General features: G+C 40.6%; 1 protein-coding gene across 1 annotated transcript; it reads right to left on the bottom strand.

The window, feature by feature from the left end:
• Positions 1–1,192: 1,192 nt before the first annotated feature.
• SARAF (store-operated calcium entry associated regulatory factor) lies at positions 1,193–19,078 on the bottom strand. Its single transcript, XM_012468770.3, has 6 exons — positions 18,866–19,078; positions 13,708–13,886; positions 9,404–9,821; positions 5,666–5,807; positions 4,865–5,019; positions 1,193–1,984 (listed from the first exon to the last, which is right to left on the bottom strand). The coding sequence occupies exons 1-6, from the start codon at positions 18,966–18,968 to the stop codon at positions 1,959–1,961; spliced, it is 1,023 nt and encodes a 340-aa protein (XP_012324193.1). The 5' UTR covers positions 18,969–19,078; the 3' UTR covers positions 1,193–1,958.
• Positions 19,079–24,921: the final 5,843 nt, after the last annotated feature.

Here is a 24,921-nt window from a genome sequence, read left to right as displayed (position 1 = left end):
GAGCCTCTGAAATAACCTCAAAGAACACCCCTAGGGCTCCCCAGAGTAGCTTGAAAGCCACCAATTAGTCAATTCTTTTTTAAAAAAGCTATCTCGTACAGGAGGAAGAGTCTACTCTCTTTACATTAACTCATTATTTTCTTACGATCCCAATGATCTGCAGTACTATGTTCAACAATAATCTTGAGCATACTGTTTTAAGAATATCCAATTTGATATTCAGATCACTGTCGTGGCCCAATCTATGGCAGTATTAGGTTTTTTTACTTTGCTTTCCAAGTAAAACATATATAAGACAAGATTATCAACTCCTGCAGCAAATAATATACTAAAACCCAACAGAGAAAAAGGTACCAAACTAGCTGGCACAGTGGCTCACACCTGTAATCCCAACATTTTGGGAAGCTGAGGCGGGCGGATCACCTGAGGTGCCCAACATGGTGAAACCCTGTCTCTACTAAAAATACAAAAATTAGCTGGGTATGGTGGCAGGCGCCTGTAATCCCAGCTACTCGGGAAGCTGAGGCAGGATAATCGCTTGAACTTGGGAGGCAGAGGTTGCAGTGAGCCCAGATTCCACCTCTCCAGCCTGGAAGACAGAGTGAGACTCTGTCTCAAAAAAAAGGCAAAAAACGAAATTCTCCTTTACTCCATATCCTTCTAAGGAGAAATGGGGTAAGGATTTAGTGGAACAGACATAAAGCAAAGCTGTGTTTCCTCTGTAAGTTAAAATTTCTACTGTTTTACTGATGAAAAGAATAGTCCTATTCACAGTACCCTTGCAACTACCCCCTAAGTCACATTTTAAAGTCCTAATAAGGGTTTGTCTGTTTTAAATTGGTTCCTATTGGTTGGTACAAAAGTAACTGCAGTTTTTAATGGCAAAACTCATTAAACACATAATATATAAAACTGGGCTTTCAGGTTACAAAGCTTAACTAAATCTCTGATGGGTTGGGAGGCTTGGAGATTTAATTTAAAAAAAAAAAAGCAATTTTTTGGCAGAGGCTTTCACAACATTTCTAAATTACTTTTTGAAAACATTTACTGAAAGACTAAGGTATGACTACCACGTAAAATTATTATTTAGGGATGCAGAACTTCTGCATGGACTGTCCCCCCTGGGAAAAAGGGTTTAAAAAAAAAAGTAACATTTTTTTGTGCCAAGGCTAGTAGAAAGAATGAGATTAAACCCCTTGTTTGTTTTTATTTTTAAGATTGAAACAGACTATTACAACAATATTTGAGATTCCACAGAGAAATGCATGCTTTTGTTATTAAAAGACTTTTGTTGAAAAATTTGACCTTTACCTCTTATAAACTGAAGAAATATAGAGGTTTCAAGCATTTTTGCCAGCACACAGTCTAGATGCTTATTTTCTACCTTTTCCCACAGAAGGTAACATTCACTTACCAGAAGGCCATCACCACCACTGAATGATTCAAAGCCTCAGAGCTCAAAAGTGATCAGAACTCACAAATTAGTATAATTCATCCAAAGCTTGATTTAAATGTTTGAAGAATAGCAAACAACAAATAATATAATACCAAATAGAATATTAGAGTCTCTATGAGGTAATAACTCATCAGCTACAACCACCTAAGACTGAAATTTTCTGTACTTAGTTTTTATTAGTACAATGCCTTCATTCTTAATGCTTCTTAGGGCATCACAGGTTTTAGAAATTAATGTATTTTTAGCATTCCACAGTAATGATCACTTTCAAAAACTGCAATATACATCTGCATGTTACACTGACATACAGCACATAAGTATTTTGTCACATATGAACTTTCAGCCTCAAATAATAGAATACAAAAAGCTATACAGGACAAAACACCACACAACTTTTGAATATTCCCTTTTCCCAATTGTTAACAGGCAGCACTTTTTCTAAAGAGAAAGTGATGAAAAATCCGAAATTTCGGCATCCAATGATTGACTCCAACTTTCTACTTTATCGTCTCCTGGTACCACCATATCCTAGAATGAGAGGGGTAAAATTTACATTAGTTTTTTAAAATGCATTCGAATTGCTTATAAAATTACAAGAGTCATACATGTTTATTGTTAGCAAATTAATGAGAGAGACAGGAGGGAATGAAAGAGTGAGCCACTAGGTGGAACAGGGCTGAGCAGGACAGTGCATCGCCTCCCACAGCAGCCTTCCCAATCAGCGAGCCTACTACACTCACACATGCTTGCTGGGAACGACAGGACTCCAAAGAAGAAGACGCATTCTATAGTGGGGCCACTATGGTACAGGCAATACTCAAAGTCTAAGCCAAAAAGACAGAGGCCAATGGCGCTTAAGCCATGCCCTGCGACCTCTCACAACTCCAGTGGTAAGAGACACATGTGGGGAGGGATATGGACTTTAGATGGTTAAGCATTACGTACACACCGTGCATGCGTGCGTACACACACACACACACACACACACACACACACACAGACACGTGCGCTACAGGATGACAAGTCTTCCTATCTGGAAAGTCTCTCAATTTTTTTCAGGTTTAGATTTTGGTTTTTATTATTTTCTTCCATGTAATTCCCATACATTTCTAGTTGACTGTCAAGATTTTTTGGAAGTCTTCTTTCCATTGAGAATGAGTTTTCTTCTGTCATAATGTCTTACCTAGTCTAATATATGTATGACAGAATTTTGCTCACTGCCCAGGCTGGAGTGCAATGGCACGATCTCGGCTCACTGCGACCTCCACCTCCCAGGTTCAAGTGATTCTCCTGCCTCAGCCTCCCAAGTAGCTGGGATTATGCCACCACACCCAGCTAATTTTTGTACTTTTGGTAGAGACGGGGTTTCACCATGTTGGTCAGGCTGGTCTCAAACTCCTGACCTCAGGTGATCCACCTGCCTCAGCTTCCCAAAGTGCTGGAATTACAGGCATGAGCCACTGCACCCAGCCTTAGCCATATTTTTACATATTCTCCTAACTCCTTTTTTTATCCCCAAAAGTACGCACTGTCTCATACTCTTAACACCATAGTTTTGCTTGTTTTTGAATGTGTATTTTATAAAATATAACTGCTATCATCATAGTGTATATATTATTTTGTGTCTGGCTTCTTTATATTTGGTATTTTCTGCACACAACTGCTTATTTTCTTAGTTGCACAGTAACCCACTGCATACAGCAAACATAACTCGATTTATTCATCCATTTTACTGCTGATGGAAATGTGGCTGTTTCCAGTTGCAGGCAATTATGAATAAGGATGCTATGAACATTCTTGTGCTTATCTGCCAGCATACAGGTGTATGTATTTCTGTGGCTATATATCTGAGAGCAAACTGCTGTGTCCTAGGTATGCATAGGTTCAATTTTAGTAGGTAGTACCAGTTTTGTTAATTGAATGTATCAATTTATATCCAAACCAGCATTATGAGAATTCTACTCACATTTTAAAACTTATTTAAATATATTTTTCTATCAATTTCAAGAATTAAGTCATTGTTCTATAACTTACTTCTCCTGAAAGACAAATCTACTCCACAGCAATCTCTCATGGCCTTTTTACCCAGCAGCTCCCATTCTCTGGCAGTTAGGCTTGATATTTAATCCAGCTATTACTTTGTTTTTTGTATCCTTGCTTTTTATAAAATATCCTCTGAGCCATTCCGAGGGAATGTATTCTCTTCCCGGGTCCACAAGGGGGCGTAGTTTCAAAGGCAAGATTCTTCCCAGCACCATGCCCACCCTCTCCATTCGGGAATTAAGGGTCTTTGTTTAAATTTTCGCACGAGTGGGAAGAATCAAAGATCAATCACTCTAGTGGAAGTTTGAAGGAACTCCTTTCATAGGTCAAAGGGCTTGGAGAGGGAGGGAATTCCTCCCTGGTTAAAAGTCCCTGTCCCCCACATCAAGGAAGATTCCATATTTGGGCCCCCTTCCACAATCTTTGTGGAAGCTCTCTCTCTCTCATCTTCTCTCTCCTTTTTCTCTTTCTTTGTCTAAATAAATCACTTTCTGCAAAAACTCTTTGGGGTCCGATATTTACTTGCAAACGCACCATGCCCGGCATGGTCCCCCTTTCCCATTCTTGGGTGAGAGACCAAGAACCTGGAGCCCACCAGGGAGTGAGCTAAACCTCCCCTGCACCTCGTGTCCCAGAACCCGGCAAACAATTCCAGTAAACATTATAATCATACTTTTGAAAATTTTTTAATGTATACCTCAGTATCTTTTTTGAATGTTACTGAAATTTTAAGTTTAAGCTTCTACTTAAAAAATTCTAGTTTAAGGCCGGGTGCGGTGGCTCAAGCCTGTAATCCCAGCACTTTGGGAGGCCGAGGCGGGTGGATCACGAGGTCAAGAGCTCGAGACCATCCTGGTCAACATGGTGAAACCCCGTCTCTACTAATACAAAAAATTAGCTGGGCATGGTGGCGCGTGCCTGTAATCCCAGCTACTCAGGAGGCTGAGGCAGGAGAATTGCCTGAACCCGGGAGGCGGAGGTTGCGGTGAGCCGAGATCGCGCCATTGCACTCCAGCCTGGGTAACGAGCAAAAACTCCGTCTCAAAAAAAAAAAAAAAAAAAAATTCTAGTTTAGAACTTAAAGGATCCCTAGAGATCACAAAATTAAATATATGTGGAAGCTACCATCCAAAAAGGTTCAAGTTAAAACTTTGGTTGGTGGTAGAACTAAGCCTAAATCAAATCCCTGTTTGATTTTTAAAGAATGTTTAGACGTGGTATGTCAGTTAATTGTGCTATTAAAATTTTGGTGAGTACACCAAATAAAAATAATGGTTGCTATATAGATAATCATCTTCTAAAGTTCCCAAACTATTTCTCTACTTTACTGCTATGTAAAAGAAACTTGTATATTTGCACTCTTACCTGATGCAGTTCTAGTTTTCGTGTCTGAATTTGAACATGCCGAATAGCTGCCCGAGCCTCCACGAAGGGGTGAGTAAGCCCGACTATTCCATGTGCCAGAGTAGGAGGGAGGATAGGACGGGTAGTACCACGAGTCTGAGAAGGGTGCTGCCGCTCTTTAAATGCATAAAAGCAGGTTAGGCATTTTTCTTGTAGCTATAATTTTTAAGTACCTTCCTGTTCCTAAACTGTCAGAAAAAAATGTCAATTATTTTTTCCTGAATGTTCTGATATAGCAGAGTTAACATGAAATTTAAAACTGTTTTATATTTCTGCCATTATTATGGTCATTGCTATAGGGGAAAAGTGACAGGGAGTCAATGCTCTTTCTTTCTGAATTTGCACTGAAATAAAATCTAAACTTAACTACCATTAATACTTCATATTCCAAAATCTGGCCCCAAGCTCTTTCCAGCCTTACTTTTATCATTCTTCTACCAAACAAGACTAACTGTTCCCCAAATGTTATATTCTTTCCTGCCTTCTCATTTTCTCAGGTAAACTAAATAGTCTTTTTCTCATTTCATAGTATCTATGAGGATGACATAGGAAGAAACACAGTGAAAGAAAATAGCATATACAATACTGATCAATTCACGTACAGTGTACCTTCCCCCTTCCCAGAGAATCTTATTTAGTAGGCTAATGTCACCAATTTATTTTCCTTAGCAAAACTAAATGCAGTTAAATTGTAAGCAAAACAAAGAAGCCTCTTTAAAAAGTTGAATTCAAGAGCAAGTGAGATCAATGCAAAAAGCTTACCTATTGCTGCCAAACAAATATCCTAGTAATCCACCAGTTCCCAAGCCAGTCCAGAACCCTGGTCCTGAATTTTCGTATCCTTGTTGTCCTGCAAAAGCACTGCCAAAACCAGAAGTTGCACCACGGCCAGTATTCTGTGGTCCTTAAAATAAAAATGAGTTATTATGTATCTTCACTTAAACATGACATAGTCTACAAAAGCAAAGTAACATAACATTTCAATTATTTCATCTGTCCTGAACCATTTATTAATAATACTCAGGCATCAAGTTATTACAAGTTGTATTCAGAAAGGTATTTGTAAAATACTGGTTTATAATGAAGGAGATCATTTCCTACAGACATGGGAGGAGAGGGTTATTTTGGTACTGGGGAGGGTCTTGCTATTAAATTACATCTGCCCTGCTCAAGATCAGCTACTAGAAAATGACCCCACTTTTCAGAATTACTTTCTCTCTGCATTGTGAACTCAAGTGGAGTCTCTAAGAGCTTCAGATGAAAGCTGTGCCTCAGTCTCTAACCAAGGAATCCAAGAGGAGGCAGCCAGATATTTATTTGTGTCAGCTGGGAAGTCAGAGCGAAAAGGGACCTAAAGAGTATCTTTTACTCAGAGGAAGTTTTATTTGATGTATATCATATATATAGGAAAGTGTGCTAATCTTACATGTATGGCACAATAAATTTGTACATATGTACCCATCCATGTAACCACCACCCACACCAATAAACCATTTCTGGCACCCCAGAAGGCTCCCTCATGACAACAACTAATCGATTCACATCTGTGTCAGAGATCAGCACTACTCTGACTTCTCTTACCATACTTTAGTTCTGTCCATTCGTAACGTTTTCTAAACAGGATCACACAGTATGTATTCTGTGTCTGGCACATCATTATGTCTATGGGAGTCAATCCTACTATTGCATGTATCAGTTTTTTTTTTTTTTTTTTTTTTTTTGAGATAGAGTTTCACTCCGTCACCAGGCTGGAGTGCAGTGGCACCATCCTGCTCACTGCAATCTCTGCCTCCCGGGTTCAAGCGATTCTCCTGCCACAGCCTCCCCAGTAGCTGAGATTACAGGCAAGCACCACCACACCCAGCTAATTTTTGTATTTTTAGTAGAGATGGGGTTTCACCATGTTGGCCAGGATGGTCTTGATCTCCTGACCTCGTGACCCGCCCATCTTGGCCTCCCAAAGTGCTGGGATTACAGGCGTGAGCCACCACACCCGGCCTCAGTTTCTTTCTTAACTCATGTGTCTTCCACTGTGTGAAAAACACAGTCCCATTCTAATATTTACAGATATTCTACCTCAATTTTTTGGCTGTTTTAAATCAAACTGTTATGAACATTCCTGTGCATGTTTCTTGGTACCCCATGCATTCACTTCTCCTAGGTATTTACGTAGGAATAGAATTGCTGGTCACAGTGTAGGCGTATGTTGGGGTTAGTAGATACTGACAGTTTTCCAAAGTGTTTTACCATTTTAACTCCTACCAGCAAAGTATGAAAGTTCCAGTCACTCTACATCCTTGCCCATACCTGGTACTCTGTCTTTTTAATATTAGCCATTATTGGTCATCTGGTGGCTAAAAATAATCTGTGGTTTTAATCTGCATTTCTCTGAAGACTAATGATGCTGAGCACCTTTTCTTATTTTTATTGACCATATAAATCATGGATTGGGGACCCCAGTACTGGTCCGTGGCATGTTAGGAACTGGGCCACAGAGCAGGAGGTGAGCAGCAGGCAAGCGACTGAAGCTTCATCTGTATTTAACGCCACTCCCCATCACTTGCATTACTACCTGAGCTCCACCTCCTGTCAGATCAGCAGCAGCATTAGATTCTCATAGGAACGCAAAACCTACTGTGAACTGCACATGTGAGGGATCTAGGTTGCATGCTCCTTATGAGAATCTAAGGTCTGATGATCTGTCACTGTCTCCCATCACCCCTAGATGGGACTGTACAGTTGCAAGAAAACAAGCTCAGGGCTCCCACTGATTGTACATTACAGTGAGCTGTTAATTATATATTACAATGTAATAATAACAGAAATAAAGTGTACAGTAAATGTAATATGTTTAAATAATCCCAAAACTTTCTCTCCCCACCCCTCTAACCCCTACAGCCCATGGAAAAATTGTCTTCCACAAAACCAGTCCCTGGTGCCAAAAAGGTTGGGGACTGCTGATGTAGACGTCTTCTCTTATTATAAAATGGCCATTCAAGTCCTCTTTGGAGGGCTTGTCTCCCTGGGAGTTCATTTTATATTCTAGATATATATATGCAAGAAATACGTTTTGCAAATTTTTCCCAGTCTGAGGCTTGCCTTTTCACTCTCCTAATAGTGCCTTTTGATGATTAGATGTTCTTAATTTAAATAAAGTCTAATTTACCCATGTTTTCTTTCATGGCTAGTACTTTTTTTTTTTTTTTTTTGGTTGTATAAAGTGATTTATTTAGAGAGAGAGAGAAGCAGGAGAAGAAGAGAGAAAGAAACAGCTAACTCTCACATTGAATCAGAGAATCCAGAAAGATGGAATCCAGGAGAGGAAAGCAGCTTCCATACTGAGTGGAAGGGAATAGAAAGAGATGGAGTTTGGGAGAGGAAGACAGGCTTCCGCGAAGGGAGTGTTCATCGAAGGGGACTTCAGAGGGGAAATCCAGGATAGAGAAAAACAGCTTCCACGAGCACAAGAGTATTCATGGAAGGGGATCCAAACATGGAGTCCCTTATGGCTGGTACTTTTTATGTTCTGTTTAAGAAATCTTTACCTATCCTAAGGTCATAACAAATATTCTTCTATGTTTTATTCTGGAAACTTTAATTGTTTTACCTTTTACATTGAGATCTATAATACTTAAAGAATTAATTTTTGTGTACAGTCTAAGACAGTGGTCAGGGCAAATGTTTATTACCAAAAGCATTCTTTTTTTTTTTTTTTTTTTTTGAGACAGGGTCTCGGATGCAATCTCGGCTGACTGCAACCACCGCCTCTTGGGTTCAAGTGATTCTCATGACTCAGCCTCCGAAGCAGCTGGAATTACAGGTGCCTACCACAACACCCACCTAATTTTTGTATTTTTACTAGACACTGGATTTCACTATCTTGGTCAGACTGGTCTCAAACTCCTGACCTCAAGTGATCTGCCCACCTCAGCCTCCTAAAGTGGTGGAATTACAGGCGTGAGCCACTGTGCCTGGCCAATCAGGCATTCTTAACATTGCAATCACAACATACCTTGGAAGAAAAGCAGAACAGAAGAGGAAAAAGAAGTTGAAAGTAAAAAACAAAATGAGAAGACAGCCAGGTGCAGTGGCTCACACCTGTAATCCCAGCACTTTGGGAGGCCAAGGCAGGTGGATCACGAGGTCAAGAGATCCAAGACCATCCTGGTCAACATGGTGAAACCCTGTCTCTACTAAAAATATAAATTAGCTGGGCATGGTGGCGCGTGCCTATAATCCCAGCTACTCAGGAGGCTGACGCAGGAGAATTGCCTGAACCCAGGAGATGGAGGTTGCAGTGAGCCAAGATCGCGCCATGGCACTCCAGCCTGGGCAACAAGAGCGAAACGCCATCTCAGAAAAAAAAAAAAAAAGAAAAGAAAAAAGAGATGACAAATCTTCTTTGGTTTCCCAATGCAACCATTTTCTATTTCGGAACCAAGCACAGGATACGCTAACCTCACACTGACCCTTCTTATAGCCACTGCAAGGGAAACATACCTGTAAACTCAGACTTAAAGCCTGGGGGAGGAGGTCCTGATGGATTGGTGAATCTCTGGTAACGGGGGGAAAATGTTGGATAATCAGAATATGGTGGAGGAGAATACTGCCCATCACTCAGGAACAGCTTATAGACTACAAAGGCGATCCCGAGGAGCACCACAATGGTAATCAATCCACTCATGTTACAGGAATCTGCCGAGTACCACTTATGATAATAATCAGAGAAAGAGGCAAAGCCATGCTGCTTTCCAGACTCCTTCAGTTTCTTCAGGCCAAGTTCCGTATAATCTAAATTATACTCCAAGCCACAGGAACCTCTTAGTACATACTGGTCTTCAGAGGACTCATAGCCTTCACAGCTCACCACAGTTTTTCCAAATTTGTACGCAATATCTAAGTCGGTCTTACATTCCCACTATGAAGAAAAATAGAAACAGACTATTAGAAACAAACATTTTTTTCATTTAATATATGTTACTTGGGCTATATATCTGTCATAAAATTGCAAAATGAAGCAATGGAATGATCCACAAAATTCAGGACAGTAAGTATTCGTGTTTGGGGGGACAGAAAATAAGGGGCATATCTGTGTTCTACTTCTTACGCTGGATAGTGTGTACATGAGTGTTCGTTTTATTACTATTCTTTATTCTTTACATATGTTATATATCCATCTGAACATATTAAGTATTCTATAATTTATAAAATTTAAGCAAACTGTCAAAATGTCAATTTCTTGCCACTGTTGTTGAAGATGCTTTCTTTAAAAACACAGATTTCTTAAAAGATGTTAAGGCTCAAAACAGTATCATATATGAACGTCTGGTAGCTACACAAAGCAACAGAGATATTATATAACCTTCTGAGAAAAAAACCTTTCTACACTAATTTTATATAAAACCATGGACTAACTTTCCAGGGCCCAATTATATGTAATTCTCTAGTATTTTTAGAGATAGTTAGAAAAATGCAAAAAGAATCCAGGCTAGCCCCAAAAATATCCACCTTAAAAAAATACATGCCCGTTTGGTCTATATTCTATATGTTGCACTGAAAAAGCAATATGCTTCTTTAACTCTTAAGATACAAGCTCAACGCCGGGTATGGTGGCTCACACTTGTAATCCCAGCACTTTGGGAGGCCGCAGTCAGTGGATCATCTGAGGTCAGGAGTTCAAGACTAGCCTGGCCAAATGGTGAAACCCCATCTCTACTAAAAATACAAAAATTAGCTGGGTGTGGTGGCATATGCCTGTAATCCCCACTACTTCAAAGAGAGAGGCTGAGGCAGGAGAATCACTTGAACCCAGGAGGTGGAGGCCGCAGTAAGCTGAGATTGTGCCACTGCACTCCAGCCTGGGCGATAGAGTGAGACTCAGTCTTAAAAAAAAGACACAACTAAAGTAGATTTAATTGGTTCTGTTGCCCTTCTGCAAATTTTTGTACAAATTATTTTCCTCTTTCAAAGTTCAGATACACTATTTTACTTTATTTATAACAGCCGTATTGAAATGTAATTCATACAATTCACCCACTTCAATGGTTTTAGTATATTCACAGTTGTGCTACCATCATCACAATCAATTTTAGAATATCTTCATCACCCTGAAGAAATCTTATACCCATTAACAGTCACTCTCCATTCTCCCCCTGGACTCCTCCCAACCAACTTTTTTTTTTTAAGAGTTGGTTAATCTTTACCACTTTGGAGGATTCAAGGATTTTTTTTTTTTTTTTTTCTGTAAGACAGAGTCTCACTCTGTTACCCAGGCTGGAGTGCAGTGGCACAACCTTGGCTCACTGCAACCTCTGCCCACTGGGTTCAAGCGATTCTCCTGCCTCAACCTCCTGAGTAGCTGAGACTACAGGGGCATGCCACCGTGCCCAGCTATTTTTTGTATTTTTAGTAGAGACAGGGTTTCACCATATAGAGGCTGGTCTTGAACTCCTGACCTCATAATCTGCCCATCCTGGCTTCCCAAAGTGCTGGGATTACAGGCATAAGCCACAGCGCCCATGCCCTGCCAACTTTCTGTCTATATGGATTTCCCTAACTGGACAGTTCACAGGACTATAATAATACAATATGTGGTCTTTTGTGACTGGCTTCTTTCACTTAGCATAATATTTTCCAGATTCATCCACGTTGCAGCATGTATTAGTATTTTACTCTTTTTCATGGCTAAATAATATTTCTTTGCATGGATATACCACATTTTATTTATCATTCATTAGTAATGGACATTTGAATTGTTTCTACCTTTTGGCTATTATGAATAATGCTGCTATAAACATTAGTATAAAAGTTTTTGTGTGGACATGTGTTTTCAATTCTCTTGGGTGTATTCCATAGAGTAGAATGACTGAGGCATACGTGATAAGTCTATGTTTAAACTTTTGAGGAATTCCCAGTTTTCCAAAGCAGCTGGACCATTTCACATTCCCAGCAGCAGTGTATAAGGGTTCCAATTTCTCTACATCCTCACCAGCCTTTTTATCTTTTTTATTATAGTCATCCTACTGAGTGTGAAGTGGTAGCTTATTGTGGTTTTGATTTGTATTTCTCTAATGGCTAATAATGAGGAACATTTTTCATGTGCTTATCCGTTATTTATCTTCTTTGTTCAGATGCTCTGCCATTTTTAACTTGGTTGTTTTCTTATTGAGTTGTAAGAGTTCTTTTATATTCTAGCTATAAGTCCCTCATCAGTTATGATTTGCTAAGTTTCCTCCCATTCTGTAGGTTGTCTTTTCACTTTCTTGATAATGTCCTTTGATGGCCAAAAGTTTTTCATTTGGGTAAGATGCAGTTTTTCTTTTGTTGCTGTTGCTGTTACTACAGTATTTTTTAAATAATTTTATTTAGAGGAAGATTTATAAGTTTGTTGACAGGTAAATAAAACAAGCTAAACCTATATTGATATTTCAGTGTTAACTACCATTTCCTTAACCGTACATACTACTAGGTAGCTTCTAAGTACTTTATTTAAATCTCAACTCTTGGAATAGGAGTCTCTCTCCTTCTACTAACCAGCCTCTCTCCTGCTACTAAACATAAGCCAATGTATGATATCCTCAATACTTCTTTGCTCATGCTATTCCCTTCTCTAGCCCTTTCTCTCTAAAAATTTTATTATTCCTTCATTCAGGTAGGCTTGCAAAAATAAAAAATAAAAAAAATAAAAATTTTATTATTCCTTCCTAACACAGCACAAATACCTCCTCCTTTAAGTCCCAATGGCTCCAACGAGATGCGACTTTATAATTTTGTCTTGGAACCTACATGTAATCTGAGTGCTTATCTTACCTCTTCTACTAGTAAGAGAGTTTCTTTATTCTACCTTACTCATTTTTGTATATTGCAATTAATACATGTTTAATGAATGACATCACCATTACTGCCTTTTTTTCCATCAAGACTGTAAAAGTAGCAAGTAAAGTGGGAGTGAGACTTCTGCAATAACCCAGAGGATTCTATGATTCAACTTAGCTGTACTGGGGGAAAATATTGTGAAGTATCACCCAGTACACATCAACTTCCTCTCTGAATTGCAAAGACCATGCATAAAGGTTGCATCAAACAAGAATATCATTCTGATGGAGAGGGGAAATTGTCAACACAAGTTTCTTGCCTTGTGAGCAATCATCTTAAATCCCTTTTGAAAGCAGTCAGAATACAAAGTAGAAATATGTAACTAGTGATTTAAACTGAATTCATTTAATAAAATCTATTCTGTATGTAAAGCATATTCAGTTTTAGAACTTCAAGGAGATGCTCTGCTCCATGTACAAAACACCAGCGTCCCAAAGGCAATAAATAAAACTTGCTGAAATGCTTCCATTCAGAAGTAACCACCCTCAGTTCTACGACAATTTTAAAATCAACTGTTAGAAGCACAATAGAGATATATGAACCCCTACTATTTACGATCTATAATTCCTAATTATCTTAACTTTGTCTTAAGGGTAGGTTGGTATTCTTTGAGTAATGACAGGGAATTAACAACCATTAAAAGATCCCCTATGCCTCACCCTCAAGTATCTAAAAAGTTGTGGAAATTTACAAATGTCTTAGAAGGAGGTCACAGTACAAAAACTGCAATGAGCATTTTCAGGCTTTAAAATAGGTTCATTTCTCTTGGAGGCCCTTTCTTCCACAGGAAGAGTGACTGATTTAATTACATATTTTAGGCTGATCTCCAGCTTCCGTATGTGCTCCCCCAAAATACCGAGTAATGTCCCAATAAACAATTTACTGAATAAAAACCCCATTTAGACTGCCATCACTGTAGTGGATATTACCTGTACATCATACCCATCCCAGCCTTTGTTCTGACACTGTATGACTTTTGGGGTGTAAGAATCACAACCAGCTGTGCCTCCAACACATTTCAACTGTGGGATGGGATCCAGCCTGCGGGAGGTGGTATAGCGGTCATAGTGAAGGGTAAGAGCTTTTACATCCCGCAGCAACATTCTGTCTGAAACAGCAAGAAAACAGAGGAACACAAAGTAAATATCGTGTCAGAGAAAGGTTCATCCTAACAAAACTCTCATCATAGGAAATGTCTTTCTAGCCTTCTGAGGATGGCTAAGAAAGAGAGGATAAATCCCTCTCTCAAAGCTATCCCAACAACATTCAGGCCTTCTGCAGAAAGTTCAGAAGGTCACACTTTTAAGATCTCTCTGCATTTCAGGCCAGATGCTTCTATAGCACAAGTGGTACATCATTTTTGCTAAATCAAAAGAACAAAAAGTTCATTAACTTGAAACACTGTACTATGTAGTAATAATAGTGGTTAATCAAAATAGCAAAAAATATAAGCATGTTCCTGAAGTACATTTAATGATTTAAATGTCCATCAACAGGTGAAGAGATTAATAAATTCTAACCTATTGCAGTAGAATATTCCACAGCAGTTAAAATTAGTGAACTAGAATTCATGTATCAAACTAGATGGCAAAAATATTTTAAACAAAATACAAGTTGCAGGATGTTTCACATGATAGCTTCACACAAACCTTTTTAAAAAAGGCAAAACAGTACTACATACAGTTAACATCTATATACATATATAGTAACAACATGAAAACATGTATGAGAAGGATTAAACACCAAATTCAAATCAGTATCTCTAAGCTCTATTCCTAATGTTTTATTAGTGGGAGTGGGGAATTTGTAGCAAATATAGTAGAATGTGAAGATTTAAAAAAACTGGGTGATGACTACATGTATGTTCATTGTATACTTCTGTATATTTAAATACTTTAAATATTTCACAATTTTAAAAAGTAAAACTAAATTTCACAAACTAAAAAATTTTAAACATACTGACAGATTTTAAAAGGAAGAGTCAAAATAATAAAATTATGTCTGGCATTCATGTGCAAATACGTATTTCTAAACTGGGCATGATGGCTCATACCTGTAATCCCAGCACTTTGGAAGGCTGAGGCAGGTGGATCACCAGAGGTCAAGAGTTCGAGACCAGCCTGGCCAACATGGCAAAACCCCATCTCTACTAAAAATACAAAATTAGCCAGGCATGGTAGCACATGCCTGTAATCCCAGCTACTTAGGAGGCTGAGGCAGGAGAACTGCTTGAACCTGGAAGGCGGAGGTTGCAGTGAGCCAAGATTGTGCCATTGCACTCCAGCCTGAGCACAAGAGTTCTGTCTCAAAAAAAAAAAAAATGGGAGGCGCAGGTTTCAGTGAGCTGAGATAGTGCCACCGCACTCCAGCCTGGGCAACAAGAGTGAAACCCCATCTCAAAAAAAAATATATATATATATATATATAATCAAAATAGTAGAGAATGGGAACAGAGACAAAGAAATTGTGAAACAAAAGAAAGCTTAGAAATAAATCGAGATACATGTGGGAATTCAGTGAGATAAAGCGGTCTTTTTAATTTAATAGATAAAATATGTCTTCTTTAATAAATAGCACTAGCGTAATTGACTATGCAGCCACAAGAAAATCCACCTAAAGCTATATAAAAACTTAATTCCACATGGCCGAAGGATCAAAAATTTCCAAGAACTATATTAAAATAAACTACGCTATATTAAACACAAACTACTGCCTCCTCATACATAAAAAATAAGACCATGAAAATGTTCAATGGTCTAAAAATCAGACTGTATTAATCAAATAAATAACAGAAATAAACTGAATTTATTGTAACAGAGTTGCAATAATGCAAAGAACACTGAACTAAGTTGGTGTCATTATCTGGCTATGACTTTGGCCAAGGCACTTAATTTACCTGTGTACAAGTTTCCTCATCTACAAAATTAAAACATTATCAACCTTGAAATTGGTTGTGAAGCTTAGATACAATTTATTAATATTATCTGGCAGAGTACTTGAAGCATAACAGGTGATTAGGTACGATAAATATTACTGAAAGTTTTAAGATGGAATAGCATGACCAAAGCCCTATAGCATCTTTCTTCCCTAGAGATCCTTAAGGTCTGAAAACAAAATGCTAACAACCACACCCCACTAGTTACATCAGTCAAGGGACACAGGAGCTCTCTGAACTCCAGACTCATAAATCAAAATCTATGGCTGGTCTCAAACGAGATAAACAAAACCAAACTCCCCCAAACCTGATCATCTCACAGTCTTCCACATCTCAGGAAATGGTAACTCCATGCTTCTAGTTGCTCAAGCCAAAAACCTTGGATTTCTCATCTTTCCTCTCACTCCTACATCGAATTCATCAGAATATCATGTTAGCTCCACCTTCAAAACAGGTGACAAGAGAATCCAGCTACTCTAACCAACTCCACTGCTCCTCCCCTGGTCCAAGCGGTCACCACTCTCAGAACTTACTGTACAATATTAAAACAGATATTAATATATATTCATTCACTGGTTTCCCTGCTTCCCTCCTACCCTCTTTGGTTTGTTTTCCACAGAGCAGCCCAAATGAGTCTTTAAAGATATAAGCAATTTCAGGTCATTTACTCCTCCTCCCCACTTTAGGTTCCTAGTCAAATGTCACCCTAACAGTGATTTCTTTTCTGATCAGTATATATATATATATATATATATATATATATATATAAAATTATTTTTTTTTTTTTGAGACAGAGTTTAGCTTTTGTTACCCAGGCTGGAGTGCAATGGTGCAATCTCGACTCACCGCAACCTCCACCTCCTGGGTTCAGGCAATTCTCCTGCCTCAGCCTCCTGAGTAGCTGGGATTACAGGCACGTGCCATCATGCCCAGCTAATTTTTTGTATTTTTAGTAGAGACAGGGTTTCACCATGTTGACCAGGATGGTCTCGATCTCTTGACCTCGTGATCCACCCGCCTCGGCCTCCCAAAGTGCTGGGATTACAGGCGTGAGCCACCGCGACCGGCCCAATGTATATTTTTTAAGTCTCCACTTTTGCCTGCACACCATGTCCTCCTTATCCTGTTTTATCATTCACGGTGCATACCACTTTTCACAATATAACATGTTATTTACATGTTCATCGGTTTATTGTCTATTTCTCCCCAGGAGAGGTAAAGTCCTTGGGGGTAAGACACTGTTTTGTTCCCAACACTCTGAGGAGTGACTTAATATAAGATTACATTCAATAAAGAATTTTGAAAATTCTTTGGTTATCTCTTTAGAATGGTGCTAATTTTTTTTTCCAGACCAATTACTGCTCAATGTTAGCTAAAGTAAGGGCATCCAAGTCAAACAAAAGATAAATTAGGTTGTTGATTAATGCTTTAGTAAAGGACTTAATAAAGGGTATCTCGATAAAGTACCTTCATAAAACAGTTCCTCAAAGTAAACTTAAAGTGAAGTAGAATTTACATAAAACAATCGAGTTTACTCTGCAAAACATTTTGGTGCTTTGTGTTCCAGAACAATAGTTTTATAGCATAGATAAACCAGGAAGTGGTTCATCTTTAATTTAAATTTGGTTCTTCTTTTTATAGTTCCTCTGACTCAACTTTAAACTTCCTTTTTAAATTTATTTAAGAACTGATTTTAAAGTTCAACAAATTAATGTTTCATTCTAGGTTTTCAACTGTAATTCTGATGAAGTCTCCCACTTATATACAACTTGTAGAAATACAAAAGAAAAACGTAAGACATGTAAATACAACCTGGCTTTTTATTTTTTGGTAATAAAACATCCATATCAAATGGCTACTCAACGTGATGTGCTTGCGTATAGCACCTTCCCTCTCATTTCAGCATGTAAGAATAAAATAGGCTATTACAGAAATAAACCTGTTGCTTAAATTCGCAATGTAGGCATTTCCAATCACCAAATCACAAAAGCAGTATGCTTTCGATGCCATCTTTACTCCGAAATCCAAAAATGTCGTTTTAATTTTTTTAACAGAATTCCAATTTAACAGCATGCATCATTTATTAAAAGGAAAAAGTCAAAATCTGTATCTAAGTAGACATATACGTATTAATTGCACGGAATATCATTGATCCCATGAAAATCTTTAGACAATTTTAATACCATACTAACATATAAGAACCTCTTCCCTAGAACCCACTTATCATGTACCATCACCAAAAAAAAAAAAAAAGAGAGAGAGAGAGAGAAAATTATTTTTTTTAATTTTTGTGTATGGTAAAAGCCAATGGGAAGAGCTGGTGCCGCGTGATGTACTTCACTGCAATCGTCAGAATAAGAGGCAGAGGTTCTCATAAAAACACAGTGGCTCACGCCTGTAATCCCAGCACTTTGGGAGGCTGAGGCGAGCGGATCACGAGGTCAGGAGTTCGAGACCAGCCTGGCCAACATAGTGAAACCTCGTCTCTACTAAAGATAGAAAAAATTAGCTGGGCTTGGTGTTGGGCACCTGTAAACCCAGCTACTCGTGAGGCTGAGGCAAGAAAATCGCTTCAACCCGAGAGGCGGAGATTGCAGTGAGCCAAGATCACGCCACCGCACTCCAGCCCGGGCGACAGTGCGAGACTTCGTCTTGGGGCGTGGGGGGGAGTGCAATCTGCGCTTCTGCTAACAGACCTGTAAGGTGTGCAGCCCTGTCCGCTAAAGGTGACTCAGAGACCGCGAGTGGCAGGCAACGGCCGGCCATAGCAACAGGCGGCCATGACAACAGCCGTTCACTGTGACATCACACAGCTATGACAACAAAGCAGATGCGCAGATGAGTATCCAGTTCTCCAGTCAGACTCAGAGATGAGAAAGAAGACGGTGGGCAAATTCCAGCAGTCCGGGGCAAGGAGAAAGGAATCCCCAGCCGTCCCGCCCCGCCCACTCCAGCCATCTCTACTCGCCTCCTAGGACGCCCGGGAAGAGCAGCGGAACCAGGGAGGGCAAGAACAGCAAATAAGTCAGACATGGGAAATCCAGGAACCCAGGCTCCGGGGAGACGGCGCAAGGAAACGCAGGGGCGCCCGCACCCGCTGACGGCGGCGGAAAAGGGCGAGCGAGGCGCCTGAGGGCCCCGACAGCACTCACCAGGGTTGTTCCAGCCCAGAGCAGGGCCTGCGGTCAGCAGAAACAAATGCAAGCCGAGGAGCAAGCAATGCCCGGCCGTTCCCGGCCCGCAGGCTGCCGCCATGGCGCTCAAAGAAGATGGCGCTGGGCTGCCAGGCGCCTGCGGGCCGAAGCCGGGTGCGATAGCGCGCGACGCTTCGCCACGACACAGCCAGAGCTGGCAGGGAAGGCACGGTGCGACTGCAGAGGCGTAGCCGCAACGGGTCGGTGCGCCAATCCTACGTCATTGCCGCTGCGGGCCGTGGGGCGCCGTGAGTGGCCGCCGTTGGCCCCGCCCCTGGAGCGAGGCCCGGCTTGGGGCGGGGCGAGGCAGTGTGGGCGGGGCCGAGGGCTGCGCGTAGCGTTGTTGTGTCTGGTCTGAGATTCCGGAAGCTTCTGTGCGTAGGCGCTGTGGTTTGAGAGGCTGAAAACGTTGCGACGCGAAATCTAAGAAATGTAGTCAAATTATGTTTTACTAAAGGCTCAATAACTGTGCTTTATTCATCTCTATGTGTTCAGCACTTAGCATAGCGCCGGGCACAAGGTCAGTGTTCTATTACTGGTTGCTAAATACAGGCAAGATTCAGGCAAAAGGTAACAGGGAAATAGATTGGTTTCAGGGCTCAGAACCTTTACGAGGTTCCTTGCGCATGGAGGCCGGAAGACTGTAAAATGTCAGGAGGAGAAAATACTGTCTGAATGAAGCCAGAGAAAACAGTTATCTGAGCTTTGAGGTCTAGCAGGTTTGGGTTTATTTCATTCATTCATTCATTCAATGAATGTATGTTGAATACATAATACGCACCAGGCACTGTTTTAGGCATGGAGGATACAGACAAGATCCCTATACTCATTGAAGTAGAATAGGACAAACAACATACAAATTAAACAACAAAAAGAATAGATAATAGTAAGTACATTGATGAAAAAAGACAGTAGATGCATGGGACACAACTTCAGGGAGGGCCTTGCTGAGGAAGTGATTTCTGAATAATGAGAAAGAACCAACCATACAAAGATCATACAATGCTATCCTGGAAACTGGATGCAAAAGCCCTAGCTTTGTATTTTGAGGAAGAGTCATTCAGTCAGATCCTATAGATTGAGAGTTAAGACCCACAAGACTGCCCCCACTTCAGACATCAACCACAAGTCTCAGCTTGTGACCTGTGCTTCTGACCAACTTTCTATAAATTAGGGTTTCCAGGTCAAGCTTGGTGGCTCATGGCTGTAATCCCAGCATTTCTGCAGGCCAAGGCAGGTGGATCATCTAAGGTCAGAAGTTCAAGATCAGCCTGGCCAGCATGGCAAAACCCCATCTCTACTAAAAATAGGGAAATTAGCTGGGCGTGGTGGCACACACCTGTAATCCCAGCTACTTGGGAGGCAAGATTCAGGTGAAAGGTAGCAGAGAAATATATTGTCTGGTTTCAGGGCTCAGAACCTTTACATGGTTCCTTACTCATGAAGGCTGGGAAACTATGTAAACTGTCAGGAGGAGAAACTATTGTCTGAATGAAGAACTAGCCAGAGAAAACAGTTCTCTGAGCAGTTCTCGATTCTCCTGAGACAGGAGAATCGCTTGAACCTCGGAGGTGGAAGTTGCAGTGAGCCAAGATCGCACCACTGCACCCAGCCTGGGGCATGGAGAGAGACTCCCTCTCAATGAATAAATTAGGGTTTCCATGACCCCCCATCTTGAGTTCCATAATTTGATAGAATGGCTTACAGAACTCAGAAAAACACTTTATGTTTACCAGGTTATTATATTGAACACGTACTAGTACTTAACATTACCTACCAGGCACCGTTATAAGTACTGGGGATACAGCAGTGAATAAAACAAAATTTGGGGGATAAGAGAGGCAAACAAGGCCATAACTGAAGCAAAGTAAATTAGGGGAAGAGTGGAATAAGAGGTGGCAGAGCAGTGGGGCCTCAGAGTAGGACCAAGCAATGGTGGGACCAAGAACTGAAATAGAGATAATAAAGAATCCTATTCTCAACATGTTAAGTTTGAGGTCACTATTAGGCATCCAGGTAGACATGTCAATAAACAGATATACTATAAAAGTCTGAAGTTCAAAACTAAGGTAAATTTGGTAGTTATAATATAAAGATAGCATTTAATGTCATGATGCTATGGTTTGAATGTGTCCCCCAAAGCCCATGTGTTGGAAACTTAATCCCCAATGCAATAGAGTCGAGAGAGGAGACTTTTAAGAGGTCATTAGGTTATGAGGGCAGGGCTGTTAATGCTGTTATCACAGAAGTGGGTTAGTTATTGGGGAGTGGGTTCCTGACAAAAGGGTGAGTTCAGCTCCCTTTCTCTTTTGCCTACCACCATGGAATGGCACAGCAGGAAGGACCCCACAAGATGCAGGCCCCTGGACCTAGGATTTCCCAGCCTCCAGTACTGTAGGAAATAAATTTCTATTCTTTATAAATTTCCCAGTCTCAGGTATTCTGTTATAGCAACACAAAATGAACTAAGACATGTGGGAAGAGATACAGTAACAGTAACATAGAGAATTGAGATACCACAAAAGAGGCGGGCCAGGGTATGAGAACACCAACATTTGAACCTTGAGCAGAAGAAGATTCTAGAAAGAATCTGAGAAGTAACCTGGTGAAGAAGAAGGAAGAACCAGAAAAATAAGGATATGGAAGCTGACAGACAGAAAGAATGGTCAACAGTGTCCATTGTTGCTGAAAGTTTGAAGCAAAATTTGGTCTTTGAATGTTGCAATGTGGAAATCACTAATTACCTTAACAAGAGGATTTTAATTTGAGATTCCCACCATGCACCATATACAGTTCTGGACAGTCATGAACAAAACATGAAAGTTTGTACTAATTTACATTCTAGTGGAAGAGGTAGCCAACAAATGTTATTTCAAATAAATAATAAGTGCCTTGGGTAATCTCAGCAATCTGGGAAGCAGAGGCACAGGATCACTTGAGACAAGAAGTTTGAGGTCAATCTGGGCAACATAGTAAGACCCCATCTCTACAACAATTTTTTTTAAATTAGTCAGATGTGGTGGCATGTGCCTGTAGTCCCAGCTACTCAGTCTCAGCTACCCAGAAGGCTGAGATGAGAGGATCACTCGAGCCCTGGAGGTTGAGGCTGCAGTGAGCCATGATTGCATCACTGCACACCTGGGTAACAGAGCAAGACTCTATCTCAAATAATAATAATGAGTATCTTGAAGAAGAAAACAGAGTAATACCACAGGTAGTGCTATAATAAGTAGGATGGCCCAGAAAGAGCTGAGCCTTTCTGGCTCATTCATTACTGAATGATGAGGCTGTAAAAGGAAAAAAAATGTTTTCTCCTTTCTACTGTCACACAACACAGAGCAGTTCTGCGGCCAGAAGGGAGGCTGGGGGAGTATTTCCCCCACACACCAAGCAACTCTAAAGGACATCAACTCAGTGTCTTATAACTTAATTTAAATTAAGGGCCCAGTCTCCCACAAGACTGCCCTCACTTCAGACTTTGGTCCAGGAAAATACTTAATGTTTACCAGTTTATTGTAAAGGATTTAGAAAGGATACAGATGAACAGCCAGATGAAGAGATGGATAAAGCAAAGATAGGGATCAAGGCCTTGGGGCTTCCATGCCCTCGAGGGGCACCCCATCCTCGCAGCACCTCCCTGTAATCAGCAACCTCAAAGCTCATCAAATCTTGTTGTCTAAGAGTTTCTATAGAGCTTCATCTCCAGCTGCCCCACTCCCACCTCTCCTGTTAGTTGGTGGGTGGGCTGAAAGTTCCGACCCTCTAATACTCTAATCACATGGTCTTTCTGGTGACCATCTGGTATCTGTAAACAATACAGCGTAACAGCTATTTACATAGCATTTACATTGTATTTGGTATTATAAATAATTTAGAGATGATTTAAAGTATATAGGAGGGACTGGGTGCGGTGGCTAACACCTGTAATCCCAGCACTTTTGGAGGCCCAAGGTGGGCGTACTGCTTGAGCCCAGGAGTTTGAGACCAGTTTGGGCAACATAAGACCTTGTCTCTACAAAAAAAAAAAAAAAAAAAAAGTAATGCCTGACTGTGGTCCCAGCTACTTAAGAGGCTGAGGCAGGAGGATAGCTTAAGCCCGAGAGGCAAAGATTGCAGTGAGCCAAAATTACGACACTGCACTCCAGTCTGGGTGAGAGTGAGACCTGACTCAAAAATATGTTTTTTCTCTGAGCTTTCTCTGACTCAACCTGTAAGAGTTAGTAATTACCAGTTTACAAAATTGTGAAGAGGATTAAATGAGATTAATGCTAAAGCACCAGGCACATAGCACCTGCTGAGTAAAAAAGAGTTTTCTTCCTCTCGTCCACATTCTCATCTTCACCATTTAATTTTGGAGAGTGGGAAACCATCTGTGTAAGAAGTATTGAAACTGAAAGTTAACACTAATTAGCTATTATGTAACAATAGAGAACATTTAAAAGATATGACATTAACTAGCATTTAGGGTTCACTTGGAAAACTGGTGAAGAAAACTGACATTCTTTGCTTTAGTTTGCATAGGAATCGTTTGAGGTGCTTGTTAAATTTTTAGATTCTGGGCTTTACACAAAAGAGTTCTAAATTCAGAAGGTTGAGAGTAGCAGTCAAGAATTTGGAAAGCATCCCAAAGTATACTGCTGTGGGTGGTCCTTGAAATACAATACTTAAAACCACTGTTTTTAAGGTCTCAAGTGACTGGTCCCTAGACCAGTAAAGCAAAAATAGTCCTTAGAGTGATGAGTGTTTCTGTGCTGGAAACACTGTGAATCTCATGGGAAAGATAAAGAGCACAATCTCTTAGGATTCTGTGACCATAGAAGAAAAGAATATAGATTCCTGTAACCCAATGAGTAATCCCAGTTGCCCGTGAATGTCATCAAAGACATCTGTAATGCCAACACATTTATACTCAAAAGAGAAAATCAGGCTGGGCGTAGTGGCTCACAGCGGTAATCTCAGCCCTTTGGGAGGCTGAAGTTGGAGGATCTCTTAAGCCCCGGAATTCAAGACCGGCCTAGACAACGTGGCAAAACCCCACCTCTACAAAATTTAAAAAATTAGCGGGGCATGGTGGTGCATATCTTTGGTTCCATCCAGCTACTAAAGAGGCTGAGGCAGGAGGATAGCTTGAGCCCTGGAGGTGGAGGCTGCCATGACAGGAGGTTGCCATGACTGTGATCACATCACTGCACTGCAGCCTGGGCAACAGGACAAAACCCTGTCTCAAAAAGAAAAAAAATAACAAAAGTGAAACTCTGTGTCAAAAAAGTTGAGACGAGGCAGGGGTGGGGGGGAGTTACATACCTACCTTACAATTTGCCCACAAGGAAATTACTTGTGGACAAAAGACGAGAGAACTCAAAGTCATCCTTTGCTCACTCCTTATGTATGGCCCTACTATATGACAAATGCTTATCAGATTGCTTCTTTTGCCCTGTTTTTTCACTAAACCAGACTAAAGCATAAGTGATTATACCTGTAAAGTGTGTATTCAGCAAAAGGCTAATCAGAAACTCAGAAGAGGCTGGACACATTGGCTCATGACTGTAATCCCAGCACTTCTGGAGGCTGAGGAGGGTGGATCACTTGAGCTCAGGAGTTGGTGACCAGCTGACCAAGATGATGAAGCCCATCTCTACTAGAAATACAAAAATTAGCCGGATGTGATGGCATGAGCCTGTATTCCCAGCTACTTGGGAGGCTGAGGCAGGAGAATCACTTGAACCTGGGAGACAGAGGATGCCACTATACTCTGGCCTAAGTGACAGAGCAAGATTCCATCTAAAAAAAAAAAAATGCTGGGCAAGTTGTGGCTTACGGCTGTAATCCCAGCACTTTGGGAGGCGAGGCAGGCAGCTCACCTGAAGTCAGGAGTTCAAGACTAGACTGATCAACATGGAGAAACCCCCCATCTCTACTAAAAAATACAAAATTAGCCGGGTGTGGTGGCACACGCCTGTAATCTCAGCTACTTGGGAGGCTGAGGCAGGAGAATCACTTGAACCTGGGAGGCG

This window comes from Aotus nancymaae, unplaced genomic scaffold (genome assembly GCF_030222135.1).
Source record: "Aotus nancymaae isolate 86718 unplaced genomic scaffold, 86718_ANA_hifiasm-v0.15.2.pri h1tg000079l, whole genome shotgun sequence".
NCBI lineage: Eukaryota > Metazoa > Chordata > Mammalia > Primates > Aotidae > Aotus > Aotus nancymaae.
The sequence above is the reverse complement of the archived record's forward strand: the minus strand, read 5'-3'. Positions and strand labels throughout refer to the sequence as shown.